General features: G+C 38.0%; 2 protein-coding genes across 4 annotated transcripts in view; one reads left to right on the forward strand and one right to left on the reverse strand.

Moving 5' to 3' along the window:
• Window positions 1-15,196, reverse strand: part of LOC124215965 (uncharacterized) — a 47,320-nt gene that overhangs the window by 25,231 nt on the left and 6,893 nt on the right. The window lies entirely within an intron of this gene.
• wdp (Leucine rich repeat protein windpipe) overlaps window positions 1-15,196 on the forward strand; it is a 26,338-nt gene continuing 11,142 nt past the window's right edge. Inside the window, exons 1-2 of one of the 3 annotated variants that reach the window (XR_006882487.2) lie at window positions 1-271; window positions 12,598-12,644. Coding sequence is in view for 1 of the 3 variants with exons in the window: in XM_046619946.2 (XP_046475902.1) it covers window positions 12,643-12,644 (2 nt within the window). In the remaining 2 variants the exon portion in view is untranslated. The remainder of the gene's footprint in view (window positions 272-12,597; window positions 12,645-15,196) is intronic. The other 2 variants (XM_046619946.2, XM_046619947.2) reach the window with 2 other exon arrangements.

Genomic DNA, 15,196 nt, shown 5'->3' on the forward strand with positions numbered 1-15,196 from the left:
CCGCTATTCGGTGGGTACTCCGGTAGCGGTTAGTGGGGGCTTCGAGCGACTGTCGAGACGAGGCCGCGACTGCTCGTCGTGCCACAGTGCTAGTTCGACCTCGGTCTGTGATAGTATCGTTCCTTCGATTTGATATTGTAACAGAATTTCCTGCGGTGTGACCCGCCCGGTGTTACAGCGAGGAAGCCATCGAGCCAAGGGGTGCCAACCCCCTCTTTCAGTTTTGGATTTTTTTCCCCGTAAATCCTGGGACATTGCGTCCCAACAGAAGGTAAGGATCGCGGTGTGTCATTCACTGTGTGTGCGGTGTACCATTTTTCCCGATTATCGGCAAGGTGTCGCTTCTTCGAATGTGTGTGTGTGTGTGTGTGTGTGTGTGTGTTTGTTTCTTTTTTGTTTTTGGTTGTGTGGGGTCTTCGGGGTTTTCTCAAGCAGCTCCTTTTTTTTTTTTTGGTTCCAACGTTTGTGAACAAATTTTTACTACCTCACGTCGTGACCGCACGCCTTGTACCTTGTACTCGCGAGTGAATCTTATTGTTGACATGAAAATGTATTTTTGAATTGGTCAAGTTTTGTGATGTATATAGAGTACGTCGCGACGCTCGGTGTAAATTAAATTAGTGTAAACTCGACGAAATATACAGAGGCGCACGCGCTGGTGACAAAATTCTTCTTTTTCGTTTCATTTTAAACTCTTTCACTTATTTTAACTCTGGCTTAAAATAATCTACCTTTATCATCGTTGTCCGTTTGTTCCCCCCTGCCCCCCCCCCCCCCACCCTTTTTTTTCGCGCGCTTATTTCGGAAACTCGATAATCGTTCGCTGAAATATTGACGTTATATTGCAGTTCGTTGATCGAATCACCGTTCATGGGAATTGGGGAAGAGGAAGTGAATCAAGGTTTACTGGGTTTTTTTCTATTCATACCACGTTAGTGTTCGAGTAATCAAGACTTCTTTCAAACTGTGTTTAAAGTTGGACGCGGTGGAGTTTCTCAGAATTTAACGCTGCAGCGATTGACGAAGGGATTTCATAATTTTTAAGACATTCATACCTAGATATAACTTGTTGTGCGATAACGCGATAAGTGACTGTCATTCGGATGTATAATTCGACAATGCAATTGAAGATGAGACTCGAAATTCTCTTCGCACAGTCAAAACGAACGATTTTATCGAAAGCCCCGAATCGATCCGGATACGTACTTTCAACGAGACAAGTGTAATAAAAGAAATGTTTCAACGGTGTGAGAAGTAAGAGCTGGCTCTGCCCAATAAGCGATATCGCACACAAAACTTCCAACAGCCATCGATTTCACCGTGTAATTTAATTTCGTGATATCTTGACAATTATTAATCAGCACTACGGAAAGAGGAAAATTTCACTCGTCCTCGAACATACAGCAGTATGTTCACCGCACCCTCAGGCATGAGAAATTGATATTCAACTGGTCGTTAATCATCATTTCCCTATAAAATTTGCGTTTCAAAAACGTGGAGAAATAGAAAAACCGAATTAACGAAGCGTTCGTTTCTGGGCACCGAGTTTCATCGGATGCCTGCGTTCGTTGTACCGGGATAAGATCAGCCCGCGTACGTGCCTCGTTCGTCGGTGAATGTGGCGTTGAATTAAAAACGGTGAACACACAAGGAACGATAATAAAATTCCACCGCGTTTAGGTACCTAGACTGACACACACTATCACTTTCGGCCCCGGACTTTAAACGGGCAGCCTTAATTATTCCATTCCAAGCCTCACCTGTTGCTTCTCGCTTGTTCGTAATTCCGGCTCTATCCCAGCCGTGAGCTCTTCGCCCGACCCTCCGACACCGGAAGCTGAGTCGTACTGCAGGCTCCGCACGAACTCTAAGAGATACCTAGACAAATAAATCCTCTTCCGATTTTCCACGAAGCCCGTTTTCGTTCACGATATCCACTCGAGAGCCGAAAAGCACAGTCCTTTAAAAATTTAATGCAACCGAAGCTGGTTATTGATCAAGGGAAGTTTGTTCACCGGGAAAAGGATCGGTTAGGTGGTATGAATTTTCGACCTGTCAATTTTCAGATCAATTCACGACGTTGCAACTTGAATGAAAGACAATTAGCTCGTTTTGTACTTTTCTTCCAGCATTATTCAACATAAGTATAATGAGTTTACTTTTCGGTACAAATGTGAAAATAAAAAAAAAAACGTGGAAATACTCGCTGGAATCAAAATTCGAGGGCATTCGATTTAAACGTGTGACGTGAACCGGATACAGTGATACTTCTAACGCGGTGTATAATCACAATGCGGTTTTTATAAATAGAAATGTTATCGGACCGGGTTATGCAGCTGTTACCGAGATCGACTGTATCGTAATGGGGGAGAGCTGCAAGAACAGGGTCTAGGATCACAGAAGCGCAAGGTTCAGCGACGGTAAAGATTTAATAAAAAGATTCCGATACCGTGTAGGCCGAATGATTTCCTTGAAGAACACATCGGTGAAAGATTATAGGTTCTTGGATTGGTATTTATTTGTTAAAAAAAATATAGAACGCTGAAACTTTGTAGTTCAAAATTTTGTACTTGATTGGAAAATTTGGAAATTTTTAAGAAATATTAACTAAAAGAGGTCTAGTTTATAATGGCAAATCACGAACAATGTTCAAAAAAATACCGACTCGTAGAGGAGAGTGAGAAAGTTTACCGTCTTTCTGCGATTTTTGTTTAAGGTTTTGTATAATATAACAAAAAAAAAATTCAACTTATCGCAACGAGCCGGAACGTAAAATATAGATCGGAATATCGATCACTTGTGTGCCAATAAAATCGGTAAAAAATTCTAGAACAACGGAAATCGTCAAAATAACGGTACGAAATTTTTTGGTTACCGCCGCAAAAGTGTTTATCATCTTTACCGGAAATTACACATTTTTCGATTGCGGTAAAAAATAAAAACCGTTAAGGACTGCTTGTAGCGATTAGTAACCACAACTGTAGTAAGAAATTTCTCTCCGTACGTACCGTCTCTGATCTATATATGGGTTAAGGTTCGAGACGAGGCATTAAAGCATCGATGAGAAGACATCTGCTTTCTGTTCGCGGTGTGTATAACTACCGGTTTACGATTTCTCTCGGGTTTGGCGTGATTAGTTGTAAGTATTGGTGCCCGCATTGTGGCTGACTTTGTAGCTCCGGGAGCTGCCGACACATTGCGCAATAAGCCGTTAATCGAAAAACGATAATACGCTGCTCCCAAGGTGTATAGTTATATTTAATCTTTGCGATGTCGGACTTCATTCTTGAAAAGAATGGCTCGACCGACTCGTCGAACAGCATTTGCACTTACGAGACAAGTTTTGTTAGTACAAGCACTAATCGAACGATCCAATCAAATGAAAATAATTGCTTTACACAAATCGAGAAAATCTTTGTCCAATTAAGTGAATATTTTTTGGCCTCGAAGAGATTCGATTATTCGAACAGTGCTCGGGAGATATTCACTCTTTATTTGTGAAAAACGTCGAATCAAACAACCGATTCCTTGGTACGAGAACATTTCTTGGATTTCAATGCGCTTTATTTGAACTGTAAACAAGTTATTACGTAACTGAAAATGAATCAACGATTCGGGATTCGCAAAATGACTCGTCAATTCTGAGCCTCGAAGAACTGGATTTCCCGAGATTCGACTATCTCTTGAATTTTGAATTCTTAATTACAAAAACTTGTACCAATTCATCGGGATTCTTACTACGACAGTTGGTTTTGAATTTGCTGACGCATAAATTATACAAATTTTCAACATGTGAGAGCATTTTTGAGAATCGTAAGTCTGACGTCGTGTAATCCGAAAGCTGAATCGATTCTTTCTCATCGATCTGCCAATTTTGAGGGATGCCGGATGAGGATTCGCCTCCGGAAATAATATATCCATCATGCTATTTTTAACGTCATGTGTGTATAATTATGCTCTGTATACTTGATACATAAATTACTTTCAACTGTCTCTTGCGATATTCAATTCAACTGTTTCTACACACCTTTCACTGAGCCCATTCACCTTTCAACGTACCTTTTATCACGCACAACATTTGATTCCGGTTTTGTCCTGTTACATTGTTTCACGCGTTTTTATTTTTCTCTTTAAAATCACAAGCCCAACCGTTCAGCTTCGTTGGTATTCCAATTCTTTAACCGACCAAAGTTTCGGTGCACTAGATTTGCGTTCATCACGTGCAACACTAGCTAGCTTTTAACACCAAATTTTACCGACTGTACGGATTTCTGACTAATTATTCTGTTTCGCTTCGTTATTACATCCTGCAGTACTGCATAATCAGTGTTGATTCTCTTCGCTCCTAGCTCATTGTTAGTTAGTTTCTACATTTTAATCCTCGACAGCTGCGAGACAGAACATCTTGCTCAGCGTCAGATTATTCGGAATATTTGCCTCTCAGTCTTTCTGTTATCATTTTCCCCACAATGTCTTCATATAATCACATGCAATTATCGAACCGATCGAATCACGATCGAAAGAATAATAATATCGCTGCAACCAGAAATACTCAAAGGCTGATTTACATCAAGATCGTTTTCAGAGGATGAAAATTTCGTCAATCGAGACGTCAGTAATTAACGCAAACGCTAATATAAATTGAATTCCGAGCCGATTATGAAATCAGTGAAAGGGTAAATTGAAGCGGGCTCATAAGCCGTAAAAAAATAAGCGAAGGTTCACAATTGCGATTAAATTGAGGAAAGGTCGAATGGCGATAAATTTTACCAACACGCAAGTTATTTTCCATTAGTGGACAAGCTGCGAATCGGAGGAATCGAATCGCGGGTGGAAATTTAAGAGAGATCGCAGTTTTACGAATGTAAAACAAATGTCAAGTATGCCGGGGAGGGAACCACGACTCGTTGCTTTATCTAACTGGAGTATGAATTTACAACGCCGTATGACAAACATCAAATATCAGAGGCGATAAAGACGGTGTTACCCTCGCTCAACGTTGGCAAATCTTTACCATAGACGGCTGTATATTTTCTCGTACTGGAGGCCTTGACGTAATCGTTAATATCGCGTGTTATGTGTGTAAAGCACGGCCGCGGGCTGCCGGCTTCGTAAACTGGGCCGTTTTTTAATGACCGTTCAAACTTTGAAATCAACTTCGTATGAAGTAACATTGCGGACGGGGACGGATCGGGGACGTATTGCTGCTCTATAGTTTCATAGAGGATATTCCACTTTCGTGTAGTACGTCATTTATCTCCTTCAATGTTCATTCGAATTATCAATACCGTCGGGGTCATCGACGTCTTTGCATTATGTTATATACACGCGGAATATTTCGATTATTCGTACCGAAGGGAGAAAATATTTATTACGTCTTGCGGGATGTGATTTCGGACGATTGCAGGAATAACTTGCAAAAAAAAAAAAAAATTGTACAAATCTGTCGATGGTAGATGTAACAAAAAAAAAAACAAAATACAAACCTACATTTTTGTCATTCGCAACCATCTCTATCAGATCGTTAAGTTTTTTCAAGCATCCCAAGTGTACAACAACAATTAGTTGCGTGAATTGTTGAGTTTTTTATGATCATCGTTTTGATAGGAATAATATTTGAGCGGTCTTCGAAACATTCAATGCTACGCTCTTAGGTTAAAAAAAATTAATTACAGACGCCTTAAGCGTAATACGATGAAACGGGTGGTAAGATTGTGGTTAATTTGGTCTAAAAATAAACGGTATCGCGAAGAAGAGATAAAAGTGAAATAGACGTGGGGAGATTTTAGATTTCAAACGCATTCTGTCCGCTAGATTTTCCTCTTCGCAGAATGCAATTTCTGCGGATTATTGTATGTTTACGAGTTTGTCTCACACTGTGTGTCAGTTCAACGTCGACTGACACGGATTATAGATGTACGTTTATAATGCAAATGCATGACGCGTACAAGGCTGGGAATTACACCTATCGGGAAACCTGCAGAGTCGGACAGCTGACAAGCAATAGGGTCGTGTAAGAAGGTGTCAGAGACACTCTTGTAATACTTGCTGATCGATAATTCACGGCACGAGAAGCTCAAGTTCGATCAAGTTCGTTTTTTTCCCTGAAAAGTGTGAAGACGAAATTGAATGATTCGCTTTTCAATTTCTCTTACAGGCGATGCATAAACTGAATATTCATTTAAAGCAAACGAATGACTCGTGAAATTATTTGTAAAAGAAGCTTGAATAGATATTTTATATTTTGCGTCCACGCGACGCAATTTCGTTCGATTAAAATAATAATCGTACAGCTGAGAAACGAGATTGAATATCGCGATAGATTAGCGTTGCCGAATATGTATAGCTTATCTACTCTGCTTAAGTCAACGGATTCGCGGATTTTTTTTTACCGAATGAATTTCAAATTTTGTCGGTTGCGTGAAATTTCATCCATCGCGATGCTATTGTGACGAACAGAGGACACAGATATCTGAAATCGCAACGATCCTGTATATTTTACCATTCGAAAAATTGTTTCTTCGCGAAATAAGAGATCTTTTTTTCAGGGTCAAAATACATCCCAACCTCTGAGATAAAGATCGGTTCAGCTTTTGTTCAGCGGGAAATATTGTCGTGCATGCCGTATATCTTTCATCTCGAACGTCGCAACTTACAGTAGGAATCGATTATACATACATTTTGTAAAAGCCGCTGAAAACGATCTAGTACAATATCGAATTAAATTTCGATCCATTCGTGTATTGAGGAATTAGTCAAGGAGTGACGCAATTATGTACAATTGTACTTATATACGTATAGCCTTCGAAAAAAAATTATATTTCCAGTTTTTTCTTCAGTGTGATTAAAAACATTGATCGTCGGTATGACGGAATGTAAACGATCGAGTTTAATCGTTAAATTAAACGCAATTTTTTCTGCTCCTTTTCCGTATTTTAACAATCTGATAAACTGTAATCACTCTTCGAGTTTTTTTGTTCGCTTGGTAAAAACCCGAAACATAAAATATCCGACCGTTGAAAATGCAAATAAAACTTATCTCGTTGATCCACGTCTCATTACCGGTATACAAAGTAATAATTGATGTATATAATAAATTGATACGTGTTCATCGGTGCATCAGTTCCGTAATAGCTTATCGGTGGCCTCATCTTTTATCTGTAACGATCAATTTATAATCTCCAACTGTTTTCATTTTTTACTTTTTCTACTTACTTTTTTTTTCGATTATACAGGTCACTCGTATTACAGTCTCATTGACTTGAAAAAAGTGTAGCAAACCGAACGAACGGATTCAACGTTCCAGAAAATTCAATATCTACCAAACTTTCCTGTAATTTCAGTAATATTCAAAAAGTTGCAACGATACCCATCCGACAATAATTTTCCAGCAACTATAACAAATGAAATTCCTCTCATTGTGTGTACGTAGAACATGTCGTGAGTTTTACTGCCCGGTATAAGGTAAGTTTTTCATTACATGCGACATCCGGACTGTTATATTATACGTTACTTAGGTTCGGTGCACGCAAAGACAAGCATATACGATCTTCCATTAGCATTGCTGATGCCTCCAGGCTCTGGGCAGACGCCCTCTGACCTGACGCATCATATTTTCTTTTTTATACCTATTATACGCATAATGTATATGTATAATGAGTTTCGCTGCAGTTTCGAGAAATTTATTGCAACTGAGTTGCTTCTTTTTTGGTGAAAAGATGGTGGAAACTAATACGCAAAAAAAAATAAATATGGGCTTAGTTCTGTCGCGTCGAAGTTTTTATAAATCAGTGAAATAAATGCAGGCTTATGAAGGATATCTTACAAACCGATTCTTTCTATTTCGTGGTTATCGATATAAATTACGAATTTTTGTTGATACTACGATTGGTTTCAATTGTTGCAAATTATCGGTCTTCCCCTAGTACTATGTATATTTTTCTATAAAACGATCAAAAGGTTAAAGTTTTGCAGATCATTTTTTCCAGCAGAGCTGAGCGAACCTTACAAACCCTGGACTTGTGAGAAAAGCTTCGTTTGTCACAGCTGCTAGAAGATTCTAATCAACCGAGTATCGTTTCAATAAATCTTTAAATATCGTTGGAACGCCAAGAAAATATGGTAATTGAATGAAAACAGTTAAGGACTGTACAGTAATTGAAGCCAGAAATTTTTTTGTCAGTCAAACTCTATGACCTCATCTGTAATTATGTAGGAGTCGATAATGGTAAAACGAAAAGAAATTCAACGTATGCAAAGTACATTGTAAGAAACGTTGCGACTGCCTGCAAGTTTCGTGTCTCGGTACTTTATTTTATCTGTATTGTAACCTTTGAGAATTAATTTATGCTCATTAATCTGAGACACGTTTTCATACAGCGGGCTGCTTCTTTAGAACTTGTATTGCGCGTCACATCGCGGGTCGCGATAAAATCTTCGTGGTTAATGAATAAAAAACGCCCCTGAAAACAACGGTGACATTAATAATATATAAACGTCAACAGGTCGTCGCCTTGGCATTAATTAAATCAAAGCCTGATAATACCTACCGATCAAAGTTTACCTTTCGAATTATATGCTCGCAAGTAAATGCAAATTTCACGTACGCCATCAGCCGTTCAGACACTATACCTGTGATTACCGTTTATTACACAGCTCTGGGCGATGTGCATATCACATGTTTTGGTTTGAAAACAAAACGACTTTTGGGGGACATGATGTGATTCGTTCATGGCATGAATTTGATTTCAGGATAAGTAAAATGAAAGTCAGATTTGGCGATTGTACAAGATTTAGTTTCTTCTTTATTCGGATTTTTTTGTTCTCGCAGTCATAGCGCGTATTTAAACATCTGAAGTAATTTCTCGCCCCAAATTCAAGCTGTTAATTTGAAAATTGGCACAATTTTATCAAAATCTGGTATTGAAATATATCTTTCACGCTCACCAGACCTTTCAATCCCCTCACGCTTCGTTTCAGTTCTTCCAACACCTGCTTTTCCCGTTTACGAACATTGCACCGAGCCTCCAAGAGTCCTGTTATATAATTTATAAGCTCTGCCTGCTGTTGACCGAGAAAATGAATCACAGGCCGCCCACTGCTCGACACTTTCACTCTCCGATGTTGCGTTCCTTGAAGTTTACAATCGGCTTCATGCGAATCCAAAGGTAAAGGATTCGCTGTAATGAGAAAACGATAATAATTATGCGAAATCCTTCTTTCGGAGAAACATAAGATCGGAATCTTTTGCTACGCAACTATTCGTTTTACTTCGAGTCGCTTTTTAACCGCACCTTCGGCATTACCGTTTCACTTTTTTCGCACTGTCCCATTTGCGAGATGACGAGGTTTACTTATTATTACTATTACTCAAAATTCGGCGAAAAGAGTAAACGACGTCCAGAGGCTCTGTTATTTCCCACATTCCAACAGTTCGTGAATGTTTTACGTGAAAATAGGATAGACGCCGGATTACAAAGTTTATTCTTCAAGTCAGCGTGAAATGTAAGACAAATATAACAGCCAATTTGTTCCCAGGTATGAATAAATTTCGCGTATATGTGGGTTTGACAAACATGAAGGCCTTCTGCAGTGCCTAATGGATCCGACCTTGGCCGCGGGTCCAAGGAACAATGATTTCTGCCATTTGCACGGAGATTTCAAGTTACGATAAGCGTGCAGGAAAGTAATCGCCAAAGTTTTTACACAGATATAAATTTTCGGTTCCGGTTACAACAGTGTCCCTAATTATTTTCCCTTTTTACCGCAGCTGAAAAATACAGTTCTTGTATATAAAGTAAAGACGAGCTTTTCAGCTAGAATCCGAAAATCTAGTAGGATCCGTTACTGCATTCTTTTCTCGATTAATTTCATCTCGATCTTGCGACTCTTTTCGCCTTCATTATTTGTTTTCCCGTCTATTCTCGCCTTTTTGCCTCGTCCATGCAATTGTGTAATTAACCATGTCGTATTGGATCAGGTGTAAATTTTTGCCGACCGTTCACTCTCGACTATTCAACGCTGCTTCGTTCTCACCTTTTTCGACTCCAAAAATGTTGGCCCCTCGTTTTTATTCCTATTCGCGTCATCGAAGCCTTCTATGTGCGGTTTTTAACAATTCATTTCTTATTCTCTTCTTTGTATCTTCTCTCTTACAACTGGCAATCCCCTTTTTCGTGTACGCTACGAGAACTTATTCGTTGTTTGATGTAACTGACATTTTTTTCATTTAATGGAATTTGATATCGATTCAAATTCTGCAGGGATCATCATGTGCAAAAAGAAAGCTCCGGTTTACTCGATGATGAACACTATTGAATCGCATATCGTCCTCGATATTGTTACAGTGAAAAATTTCGCTTGTGATTGTCTTTTGGATTTCATCAGTTTGATCATGCGTGCAGTGATTTATTGTTAGTTCTGAATTTAAGACTGAAAAGAAACAGTCAAGTAAAATATTCCAAAATTTCAATTGATAAGCCCAAATTATTAACATTTTCAGAGGGGTTGGATTATTGCACAGTATTTTCAGCGCCAAGAGCTCATCGTTTGACCAGTTTTAATGAATATTGAGTGTTTTCAAACCTGAATAAGTTCTTTAACATAAATTGCCTGTAAAAGTTTTTCTACGTATCACTAACGGTTCCTGTAATTCGACACTAATCATTCGTTCATAATCATTCATACCAAATTGCATCAGGTTTTCTTCTTTTTTTTTTTTTGTTTGAATAAACGAGAATATGATGAAAAAATTGGGATTACCCGATTTTTAGATAATTAATTTCTGGCCACGATGAGATGTAACGGTTCATTAAAATTTCGCGCTTAAACGATCTTAAGTTGTCGATGGTTAAATATTCTTAGTTGAAATTTGTATAAAACTAAATATATCAGCGTCAAAAAAAAAAAAATATAGTTTTGATAAAATTTCCCATTGTCGACTCTTTTTAGTAATTTTTAGCAATTAAGCAGTCCATCAATTTTGAAATAAGTTGATTAAGAAATTTGACAAGCTTCATTAAACCAAAATACATGCACGTAAATTATTGCAACAAAATAATACCCACGCCGTGTAATTTCAACTCGGTTTTATTATCTGTCAAGCTTGTTGTTAATGACAGGCGGTCTCTTGCAGGAAATTCTTGTGCATACTCGTACAGTGTAAGATTTACCGCATTTAAACACTCAAATGTGATTGAGCATTAAAACCGGTTTGAAATTCCCTACTGAAAACTACCTGCAAACTAATGCTCAATCAATAATTTGTTAATTTTACTTCTTACCAGTAATCAATTCGTATACACTATTCTTCAATCTCAGTCTATGCTTTTTGTTCAGCAACGTGATGGAAATGATTTTGGGTAACTTCGAATAAGAAAAGTTGCGGCTTAAAGAATGTGACAAAAGGTTTTACTATTAAACCTTCAAAAATTATTAGATGAGAAGACTTGAAATATTTTATCAACAAACAGTCGGTTTCTATACGTACAATACAACATTCACATTTGCGCGTTACAACTATACCATAAGGTAAAAAGATTTTACAAATATTTTTCAGACAAATTACAGGGATTTGATCTGCGAGAAAAATGGTTCAAAAAGCCATTATAATTGAATCGATTCTGAAGACTCGAGTTCTTCAGAATTTTTGAGTTCTTTCCTCATTTTGTAACTTTCAATTCAGTAGCCCTGCATTCATTCTCATCCGCGAAAAAATTCGATAGTTTAACAACGTCCGATGGAAGCTGCAGTTCCGCGTCGAGCAAAAAGCGAGATATCCGGAAGGCGATAGGCAGCTTCGGTGGTCCAGAGATGATCTTACACGCCGAGTCGTTCCGTCGTCTAAGACAAATGGCGAATTGGACCACGCGGCCAACCGTGTACCGTTAAGCAAACCGGCAAAAAGTCATTCCGACCAAACCGAGCCGCACGCGTCTTTCCGCAGTCTCTCCGCAGTCTCCCCGCAGCCACTCCGCCTCCTCCTCTAACCGCATCCAAAGAGTTTAACGTTCTCTTTTACCGTCGACGTTGCGTGATATCCGTCCGGATGACGTGTTCGATAATAATTTCAACAATTTTTCGAACCATTTCCGAGCTCACTTACGTATGTAATCCAGACGAAGCAGAAGAAAGAGAAAATTTATGACACAGCGACGATTTTCACTTAAAAAATCATTAAATATATCTGGCATTGAATGAAAGCATTTTTTACTGTTTAACATAAATTTTTGCGTTTACCGCGAATAAATGGTTCTCATTGGTTTTCCATCCCTTGGATTGATACGAGGAATTTTTCAAGTCATAAGTTTAACTTTGATAACTAAATAAGTCAACTTTGAGGTACGAAATTATCGATGATGAGTAGTTAAGAATTTCGGGGCACAATTATCGTTAAGTAGCTTGAAAAAATTATCGAAGAAAGAAAGTTCGTATAGTTCGAACTTCCTCGATTCTTTATTTCTCGCATGATTAATTCCAAATTTTTTTCCCTCCGCACGGTTCGCCGGAATATTTCTGAACAGACGTAATAATAATTCCTCTAGGCATAGTAATTCCAACACTCGCTACATCACCGTGTCACGGTTTTATATGTTGCAGATGCTCCGGTCGCTGTGCTGCTAAGGAAACGTCTGAGTAAATGCAATGTGAGTATTAAATTTATCCTGGGGGCAAATACTTGCATTCGAATCTGTGCAAGTGTGCGATTCAGGAAGGATTATGCCAGTTTTGATAGTTACGTAGCGAATGCATGCCAGAGAATTTCGTGTTGCAGATGTTAACGAAACGATGGTGCGCACATGTACGTTTATACTAAGACAGATAAACGGCTTTTTCTTCAAACCCGTACACATATATAAGTTGCCGAGAATTTTGACCCCGAATGTCGAATATTTGGAGTTAATGCTTGGCTTCTCATCGTCAGCCAAATTCTATCCAAGTAGGTCATCTGTGCACAAAATTCCCCGCGTATTTGAAAGTAATTTTTTGAAAAAATCCAAATATTACACGAAAACTACAATTGCAAAACTGATTGTGAGCGATTACGTGATCCTCAACTGTTAATTATCAATAAATGTAACATATTTAATCGGATTTCTCTGAGGTTCAAAATTAATTTTGAATCATCGATTGTTCAACAAAAAAAGTAAATTTCTTCAGATATTATGTAATACCATTCATGAATTCTTTTTTTTTTTTTTCCTTTTTCAACGTAAGGTTTTCTAAATGATAATCTTTGCGATTTCCGGTTAAAACTTTTCTTTCAAGTCTTCCGAGACTTTCCAAAAATAATAACAAATATAATTGGATGCACATTCTCAATTAAGCCTCAGCGGCAAATTAACTCAATGACTTTCAAATGAATATTTAATCGGTGAATATTTTTCACAATACGACAAAAATTTGCGCTCAATGTTTCGATCAAATTTTACGAGTAAAAATAACTGATTTTTCATTTTGCGAAAACACTCGGTAATTTAGAAAATACAATGCCTAGAAAAAATTCCGTCATAGTCCGCGATTTTGATAATGAAAAAACGCTTCGAATAATTTTACACTTCGTCAAGGCAAGTTGATAAATTGTTTTTCTTTCGCAGTGTTGTGTACCGACTGTACTTTTTCGGATCTCGTCTTCATTAGAATCGTCCATAATTATTCCATCCGCAGATTATTTCGATTGAAAAAATACAGATTATAATTGAGAAAAATTAACCTTGCCTCTCTCATCATCTACGAATGTTTCTATGCGTTACGCAACATGCGCGTCCATGGAATGATTTCGAGCTTATCCCTGCAGGTTATAGGTATCATTATCTGCCAGTGACCCGACGCGACGTTGAGTTGTTCTTATTAGTCCTGCTTACACAGAGCTTAACTGTGTCGTCAGACCGCAACCGAACGGGCACTCTGGCTTTTCACGTGCCATAGAACCAGGATATTTGAAACCGCTTCGCATCTGCCTATATTCACGTCGTTACTTGAGTAAATTGATCAGAAGTGACGAATATTATTAGCGCCTTGTGGACTTCGCTAATTATTTCGTACATTTGACGCCGGTTAATACGTGAAATTTATAACCTGTCTGCATGCTGTCTAACAAGCTGAGAAAGCAAACGATTTGAAATTTTATCACACACGTTATACTCCTTACTTTTACTAATTGACAAAATTTCAGGTCGTAGAAACTTTGATAATGAATGAGAAATTGCTTTCTTCGTAGAATTCTAGTTCGTTGAAGTTTTTTTTTTATCGAATGAAAAAGTAATTTGCTTTCTAGTAGAGTGTTTCCCGCGCATGTCACATCACTGCGCAATTTTTTTTTTCTTTCTTTCTTCCAAGATTCGTCGATCATCCATTTCAACTTTTCTCACAAATTTTATTTTTGTTCATGCTGTTAACTTTATTATCATGTTATTACGATAATCATCATTGTTTGTACCAGCAATAATAATACTGGTAATAATAATCGCGTTCAAAGCTAGGCAATTGAACTTAATCTGGCATGTAAGAATAATTCTTGCATGCGATCGAGCAGTTGGACCACATTACGATCTGGCAGTTGTCGACTGGGTCGGTTCAATAATTTTCGTCTTTAATTGCGTCCAAATTTAGACATCAAATACTAAATACGCTCGACTCTTTCGCCTACCGCACGAATGATAAAGTTAACAATGCAGATTTGGTGCCATTAGGGTGCGAGTAAATTTGGGTGCATATGAAAATGGCTACGAGCTGTCAACGAATTTCATATCGGATGTTCCAATTTACGCAGCGAAATTTTTTTGGACCAGAGATCCTTTTTTCGTACGGTAATTTCTCGGCACGTTTATAATTTTGTTTTATAAATTCATGTTTATAATTTATCACCGAGTACATCTCGTCTGTTTTTATCTCTTTCTCGGATTTTTTTTGTCTTCTCTCTCAGGTCGATTTTAATGACTAAAAACGAGCACACTAAAATTAACGAAGTCGTAAAAGGGGGACTAAAAATCTGCTGACGTAATGGCGAGGTGAATTCTTTACCGTAGAAACAAAAACGAAACGTGAAAATCAACGAAAAGCCACAATGCCGAAACACATTAACCGCGTTGATCATATACATTTTAGAACAATTAGGTACTATCATTAAGCGGAGTTTCAAGCATTCTCGAAAGTAATTGAATATCCAAAAATAAAGAAAATTAAATACTTTTACAAT

Source organism: Neodiprion pinetum, chromosome 4 (assembly GCF_021155775.2).
Source record: "Neodiprion pinetum isolate iyNeoPine1 chromosome 4, iyNeoPine1.2, whole genome shotgun sequence".
NCBI lineage: Eukaryota > Metazoa > Arthropoda > Insecta > Hymenoptera > Diprionidae > Neodiprion > Neodiprion pinetum.